Below are 8,523 nucleotides of genomic sequence, written 5' to 3'. Positions count from 1 at the left end.
TTTTTACAAATACATTGCCTACTTTGCTTGGTCCATTTTGAATGAGCCGAGCAAAATATTTCAAATTGTATTAAAACATGTACTTTACGTTCAAAATGAATTGTTTAGTTTCAATGTTGTTGATATTGAAATAAAACAAAACAAAGGATAAATTAATTGGATTCGACTAAAGTATGGCAAGCAATTTTGGTTTATGTGGATGTGAATGTCAGTCCTTGGTAAAATACGTTATAGCCTACCATGTCACTAAACTTGATTTGTATTGTTATAAAATTTTAACCAGAACCAGTCATACATATATGCTAACAATCATGTTGGTAACTAAGAGGTTTAGACAATTAAAACAACAACGTCTTGTCGGAAATGGTCGGACGTCGTACGGAAGTTATAACCTCTTCGATTGCAAATGGGTCAGGGTACTAGTTTAAAGTAGCATTTACAAAGTGACAACTTATAATTCCTCTGGGACCGTAGACGTCATAGCTACAGCTTACATTATTAAGAATATGATGACACCGTACTTCTGAAGTTTCGATGGCGTATTACTTAAGTTTGAAACTGATCCTAAGATCATTTCTCAATGTTATTTTTTTATCACGTGACTTCACCTACGTTTTATATATTATTTATAGATTAGGTACGGTATTGTCATATCATGCAAGAACTAAGAAGTGAGCAATGGTAAGCATACTTTTTAAAAGTTTACGATATTTCTAGTCATAATCTCTTGAAAGTTACAAATTGTATTTTTAAGATTATAGCGCAATTTAAATATATTTTACGGAGTTTTAATGTTACTGATTTTGCAGCTATATAATACGAGCATACAATAACATTATTGGGTGAAGTAGAAGACAGCTGATACAAAACAAAACGTCAACATTGAGTATGCGAGTCAGCCTGAACACTTTATAATTAGGCCTACAGATTTTAGGGTAAAACACTGTCAACGTGTTTTCGTCACCTTAGCTTTCATAACGGCATATTTAGTCGTTAGATTGAGTTATCCTGTATTGGACCTGTGACTTATAACTCCATGGTGGGACAATCGACGTAGGCCTTGTGGAATTTGAATGATGACAATGACTTGAGATTAAGCTATTATACACCTCCTCCCAATGGACCCAGTTTGTGCGTGACAATTATGGGAGAGACATAAATTGATCCTACTTACGCCATACGATAAGATGAATTAATTATGAAGTTGCAATATTCGTACATTATTGCAAAAATAACGTCTTAATTCTCATGACGTGAACAATACCAGTATCGTGTGTTATAACGCATATACAAACATATAGTATATACATAAATTACTAAGTAAAAGAATATATAGATTTATTAATGATTGATTAAATGTAAAATTAATTAAGTACATTAGGTCCATGTCACCTAAATTAGACATGGCAAGGTCAACATCATTATCGATTAAGTCAAATGCATTAATAATAAATATAAATATGTATTAATAATTCCATAAATTACTAATTAAATGGATGCATAGATTAATACATTCATGATGTATTGACTAGAAATTAAGTATAATGTCAGATAATCTAGACCTATATATGGACAATAATTACTGCCTCTTTTGTCAAATAATAGATAAGCCTATGTGAAGTCCCCCTATCTTACTATATTATTATTATTATTATTATTATTATTATTATTATTATTATTATTATTATTATTATTATTATTATTATTATAATCTTTTTCATTTTGTTTCATGTGCTGATGCATAAGTTCGCCTCATATGTGTAATGCATACTTGTTAATTTCATTTGCAAACCAATGGAAAACTGTTTGACAAATATCTTGTGCCTGTGGACACTGGAAGAAGTAACACACGTATTACATAATTGAAACTATGAGTGTAAAAATGCTAAAAAATATATTTTTTGTGGTAAGCTTACTGAGTCCAGCAGCAGCTGTTGGCAGCAACGCAACGGACACTTTTGTGACATTTGGAAGCGGGGCGATAGTGGATTCCTCACAAGGAATTGACGCGTTGTCAGTTCCTCAGCAACCGTTTTTACGTACACGGCTTGGTGATCAACAATCACCAAATCAAAAAGTTTCTACACAGCACGTGCTAGCTGCTGTAGAAAACTTATCTCTCGATATTCGTACCCAGCTGTCAGAATGCAGTGGGGGCAGGATTAGACAACTAGAGCAGGCTGTCCTTGACCTATCAAGTGTATTAAAAGTTTTTGTAAACCAAGGACAGACTAAAGGTAATGATTCATTGAATACAATCGATAAATAGCCTTCCAGTTTGTCCGAATTTATTTTCCTCATCCATTTCTTACAAATACAGTTACTGGCACTATAAAAAAAGAAAGCAAATACTAACACTACTACTGCTACTGCTACTGCTACTACTACTACTACTACTACTACTACTACTACTGCTACTACTACTACTACTACTACTACTACTACTACTACTACTATCACCGCCTCCTTTAATGAGTGGTAAATTATAAACATTGTTTAAACTATAAATGTATCAATTAATAATATTACTTGTAAAGTATATATATATATATATAAGATGTGTATAAGAGACAGATATATGACTATATATATCAAATATATGTTTTATTTGAGCGATTGATCACTTTCTTCCAACATATAATAATAGCTGTTATATACAGCAGTTTGACCGGATAACAAGGTTTAAGAATATTGATCGCCACTATGCTGAACTTGTAATAATGCATAGCGAAGATGTGTTTCATTAAAAAACAATATCCAAAATATACAGGAGAATTCACCATGGGAACAGCTGAAAGAACAACGTAAATGGGTTTATGCGCTTCCTCAAAAGCTTAGTAAAAACCTTCACATTTTCCTCGGCTACTAAAGGAATCAAGGACAGGTTACTTGTGAATGGAACAGAACTAGGCTGTATCACCTGTATTGTTACTAGAATATATCTTTAATATAAAGAATGTTTACATCTGTCTTTTTCACCTATAAACTATCTTAATATTTGCAAACGTTAAACCTGCTGTATTTTAGAATTAGATAATACAGTGTTTTCCTTATTAGTATATTTCACGATATATATTATACGGTACAATGCAGTGTGTGTTTTTGCTAGCAATAAATTTTTTATTATCTATAATTCCGCAATTATGTCTAATTTACTGTTCTTCTGTCCCTAATATTAAAGAGATTTTGTCTTTCAGTATGAGATTCGATATTTAGTATCTTATCCAATCACAACATATTATGCCATTGATCAAATGCATTCATAGCATTATTATGCCAGTATTAATTGTGTTAATCAACCAAAACCAAACATCATTTTAGTTGATGACATAGTATCCGTGGATCGTAAACAACCATTGTTAATATCGTACTCATCCTAAGTTATTCAAACTAATATAAGACAACTACCATATTTCATGAAGATTGGTCATCATTCTTTTTATTTCAATAACAAACGTATAATTATTACGGGGTTTTTTTTTCAGTTATATTTAAACGTCCAAAAGACTGCACAGATCATCTTCTTAATGGAGTAACACAAAGTGACGTGTATATTATATACCCAGACGACTGTGGATCGCCATTCGAGGTTTATTGTGACATGACAACTGATGGCGGAGGATGGACAGTAAGAAAGCAATATAGCATACAATACAATAAGATTATAATATATATTATTCACTGCATACTGTATTTTATTTATCAATGTCATGACCAGCTGAATTTACACTTCGTATAATAAAGTATGTTGAATTTGAATTTGAAAAACATTTTTAAACTTTATTTAAACAGTTTTCTTTTCTGAGATTTTCTTCAGTACTAATTATAGCATATTACACTGATTCTTAATCTTTTGGAAAATACTGCTTCCGTTCTTAAGAGTGGAATAATTTGTCTTAATTGAAATTCGAATTCACCATGAAGCAAACAAAAAATATATAAATAAAAAACGCCTTCACCTCCCACCTCCTCCATCCTCCCTGCTGCAACCATCACCGGAACGCATTTCATCGAAATTTCACTAAGATTCTAACTTCAGAGTATTACTGTTCGTCTGTGTTGGCACGAGGAAATTATTATTGCTCGTTCGTAATTCGTACTCGGGCGCCCGCCCTCAATTGTCATCAACAAAATATCAATTATGCAAGAATGTTTATAATGATAAAGAATTTTATAATTCTAAAATTGTTCTTCAATAATAATAGGTTTTTCAAAGAAGACAAGATGGTATGGAAACATTTTACCGAGGGTTTGGAAGTTACCGTAGAGGCTTCGGGAAATTACTTGGAGAATTTTGGCTTGGGTTGGATAAGATCCGGCGACTCACTTTGCTTGATGAATATGAGCTTAGAGTCGATATGAAAGATTTTGACAGCAACACGGCATACGCAAAATATGGCAGGTTCCGTATTGGGGGGCTTGAGGAGGACTTTCGGCTACTTGTTGAAGAATACTCAGGGACCGCAGGTAAACAGTCCCTTTGTAGTAGATCTCCCTTTTTCTGCAAAAATAATAATATTGGCAATGATAATGAACATGATACGATAGTAATAATGATATTCACAATGGCAAAAATAATTGTAGGCCTAATTATAGATAATGATAATAATAATTATTTATTACTACATTATTTATTACTATCATAAATATTATTAGGAAGATTATGATTAGGAATGTAATGATGATGGCAACGATAATGATTATAATGATAAGGCCAAATAAAATAAATTGTTTGTTTGCTCTTCTTTTTAAAAAATGATAAATAGGGGTGGGTGCAAAAAGTTTATTTATTTATTTATTTTTTTTTAGATACTCATCAGATGGAATAAAAATAACCCACAGAGGTCTAGATTGCGATATCTTACATCAGACAACAACTTTAGATTAATTTGTAGGTCATCTGGCAAAATATAAATATGAATTCACTCACATTTTTTTTTAATTTATAAAGAAAAAGGCTAAAAAATAGCTTTTTTAAATTTTTTTTCCGCCCCTATTTTTTGTCAATGAGTTAGGGGCGGGTGGAGGAGGGCAAACAAAAAATTTTGTTGGCCTAATGGTGATGAGATGACAAAATTAAAGCCATATATGATTATAGGATAGCGCTGTATACAATTCATGATCCCCAAAAAAATCATAACTCATAATTTTATTTCCCTCAGAGATAGTAGCCAAACAAAGATAAATCACCCCTGCACAAGTGTTAGCTACCTTAATAAATCACTTAATAAACAATAAGTATCCATTCAGGAAGGATATCGTTGGGATTTTAATATTAAGAGATTTTGTCATCCCATGAATTACCTATAAAAACGCAATGAGAATGGAAATTTCGCGGACAATCGTTTCTTCTATGAGTGGCGCGTGAGGATTTTTCGAAAGATGAAGACATAAAGATGTCTAGATTGAGATAATCAATCAAGGTGGAAAGAGGAGAGCCTTTAAGGAAAATTAAGGATATACTGTTTGTGTTGAGTTAAACCGCAAATACCCTTAAATTGTCCCATAGGCCGAATTAATTTAACGGTATTCATTGTAAAATACCTGTATTTCAATTGAATTTTTAAAATCTTGTTCAATTATTTCAAAATGATCAATTCAATAATTTAAATGAATTTTTTGTTTGGTTATTCAGATTTCGTGACAGTGAACAGGCCTACTCTTAACTGGCCAAAACCGACACACGTCTTATATGCGTTGTATTGATTTTTAATGTCAACAATAATTGCCAAACGCATTCTGTATTAACGGGTAACGATCGAAATATATTCAGGAACCCATTTGGTACATTTACCGCGTAGCTTCGGGCCTATGCAATCTGTGAAAATTTATATACCTTACATTTCAAAAATGAATACAACGCGTTCAGAATCACCATATCAGGATTAATACTGTGGACAAAAAAATTGCGCAAATAAAGGATTTTGGAAAATCCAAAACAACGTGCTGATTATTATATATAGACCTATTTTAGAGTAGGTGTGAGTAAATCGATGAAATTTACTATTAGTTCCTAAATAAATCAAATAAGATAAGATAAGATAAATAAATTTATTTAAAAACAAGGTATAAATGGAATAAATAAATAAAGTATAGTTGTTGAGAATTAAATTAATATATGCATCTACTCTTTATTAAACCGTTACCACGTTCAATTGTTTTAAATCAAGGTTCAATGCCTTTCAGTTAGTCTATTCAATAGGTTTTAGTGTGGCATTTATCATCTTATACATCGTTATTTCAGTTTTATACCACAGTTTTAAATCTCGTTTTAAAGCACAATCTTGACAAGTTAAGATGTTCAATATTGCGGTTGAAGTCTGTATTCGTTGACTTTTTTTTCTATTATAATTGGCTCTTCCTACCGTATTGTGTAGATTAACTTTGAAATGCTGATATTGCCGGTGTTTTGTTATCTTGCTGTTCGATAATAATACACTGATGAAAAAATACAGAAATTCAAACTAATACTACCTACATAAATTAAGAACGTATCTCTTGAGATTATTGATTATTTACACTTCACTAGTAAAATATATATCTTATTAATTTTATTTGTGATTTATAATGCGATAATACCAGTAAACGTGTAAAATCTCAATCAAGTGCCGGGTGCAAAGGAATCTCATAAGACGGCCACGAACTGATTCTCATTAATAATGTAAATTAAACAGAAACAGCTAAACCACATTTAAAAAGAGTTCAGCAGCATCACTTAATTCATTTTTGCGTTTTCCTCTCACAAAAAGGTGACGCTATGATACTGCACAACCACCAACGCTTTAGCACCTTTGATCGTGATAACGACGCGTGGAATGGCGGCTGCTGTGCTGAGGAGTACAGTGGTGCGTGGTGGTATGAATCGTGCCATTTCGCCAACTTAAATGGTGTTTATTTGCACGCACCTGGAAGTGAATATGGAAGAGGTGTAGTTTGGAGGCAGTGGAGAGGCTACGAATACTCACTTAAATTTGTTGAAATGAAGATGAGGCGAAAGAACTAGGCAAAACTTCAGGGGCGCTTATCCTCTAAAATTTAATTAAACTAAATTAAAATACCGGTAATATCCCTTAATATCAATTCTTTTTCAGTTACAGTAAAAGCATTTAGTGCAAATCGGTTTAATATCTGATAGCATCAAAGCATTAACGTAATAGTATTACCTCGACTAGACTCCTAATAATGACTCATTTAACCACGTTTTAAATGTCTTACGGGGTCAGTCAGATGGGTGTACAAGAAATGTGCAATGATTAACTATGAATATTTTATGTGTTTGGCAAATACGATTGAAACAACAGGCGCAAACGCCCTTAGAACGGGAATCTATCTTTAACCTACTGGTGATTCACCACGATGGATATATATATCTAACATCTAACTCTGAACATTATAGTTACGTGCCTATTGTTTTTGGATTCTACCTTGTTAGCATTTTTAGATGTTTGTGTTTCTCAATTATACGACTAGCATTGAGGAAGGACACATATTTCTGAAACACAGTGTATTATCACGTCCTTTATTCGAACATAGTGTTTAACTTTGTTTGATGATTTATATATAATTTAACCTGTCTCTTATACACATCTAGATGTGTATAAGAGACGTGTGTGTGTGTGTGCTGAATAGCAACTTCCATTACATAGGCCTATCTATTCTATATATAATTGTATATTAAATATAAGAGCACCTATAATTATCTATACTATAATAACGCTTATTTCAAAACCTTAAAATCATAATAGAAAATAGCGGATTACCAGTCTTAAAAACTGTAACAACATAGTTCATTAAAGTTCCGATTGCAAGGAAGTGATATCAATCCATTTTAGATTAATTAATTGTGGGAGATATTATGTATTTTACGTTTTTCACTGGACCACGTGTAGTTTACTGGACCAATGGTGTTTACGCATTCCGTAGCCGTTTTTTGTGCTTTTTGTTTGTTTGTTTGTTTGTTTGTTTGGTTTTTTTTGCGGTTTTATATGGAACTCCAAAATAGTAACATTCAACGTACATTTTTGAGGTTTTGTATGGAACGCCAAATGGTCAACTTTCAAACACAGTCGATTTTCAAGCACACTCATGTTTCAGCCACAGTCGGTTAACCAACGTTCGTCAAGCACAGTCGGTTGTTTGGGTTCTCAATGAGTTACAGTAGTAAAACTTTGCTTTAGCTGCCCCTGACCAAAATATGTTATGGTATATTGTAGGCCTCCTACAATATACCATAACATAATCATGTTAATTTTAATTTTAGTGCCAAAAACTTTTTCCAAGTAAAATTATGAAGAGGACACAAGATATTTCCCCATACCAATTAACACTGCTGCTGTTTCATCTCATTTTAGTGGTTTCTGAATATTCTTATGTTATGAAAAATTATATGAAACTGCTATCAAACCTATGCAACCCAACTTTTTTTAGGGGTCATAATTTTCTTTTTAAAATCGAAACTAATGGTGACGTTCACATACTAGAGGGTAAGCCAGCGAAGCGAGCGCACCCTCTAGTAGTATAATA

The 8,523-nt window shown here is 32.4% G+C and overlaps 1 protein-coding gene across 2 annotated transcripts; it reads left to right on the top strand.

The window, feature by feature from the left end:
- Window positions 1–526: 526 nt before the first annotated feature.
- Window positions 527–7,492, top strand: LOC117125339 (fibrinogen C domain-containing protein 1-like). Of its 2 annotated transcripts, none has more exons than XM_033271808.1 (5): window positions 527–681; window positions 1,747–2,237; window positions 3,486–3,628; window positions 4,206–4,467; window positions 6,750–7,492. In XM_033271808.1, the coding sequence occupies exons 2-5, from the start codon at window positions 1,871–1,873 to the stop codon at window positions 7,001–7,003; spliced, it is 1,026 nt and encodes a 341-aa protein (XP_033127699.1). In that variant the 5' UTR covers window positions 527–681; window positions 1,747–1,870; the 3' UTR covers window positions 7,004–7,492. The 2 variants fall into 2 exon arrangements, with proteins under 2 accessions (XP_033127699.1, XP_033127700.1); XM_033271809.1 differs by lacking the exon at window positions 527–681 and adding an exon at window positions 700–935.
- The last annotated feature ends 1,031 nt before the right edge of the window (window positions 7,493–8,523 follow it).

This window comes from Anneissia japonica, unplaced genomic scaffold (assembly GCF_011630105.1).
Source record: "Anneissia japonica isolate Jap-2015-1 unplaced genomic scaffold, ASM1163010v1 scaffold315_len769609_cov171, whole genome shotgun sequence".
NCBI classification, from domain to species: domain Eukaryota; kingdom Metazoa; phylum Echinodermata; class Crinoidea; order Comatulida; family Comatulidae; genus Anneissia; species Anneissia japonica.
Note: the sequence above shows the minus strand (reverse complement) of the source record. Positions and strands in the feature narration are given on the sequence as shown.

Coding starts and splice junctions, on each gene's coding strand:
- LOC117125339 (XM_033271808.1), top strand. CDS start 1,871: ATGAGTGTAAAAATGCTAAAAAATATATTTTTTGTGGTAAGCTTACTG. Junction 3,629..4,205: donor CTGATGGCGGAGGATGGACA/GTAAGAAAGCAA, acceptor CAATAATAATAG/GTTTTTCAAAGAAGACAAGA. Junction 4,468..6,749: donor AGAATACTCAGGGACCGCAG/GTAAACAGTCCC, acceptor TCTCACAAAAAG/GTGACGCTATGATACTGCAC.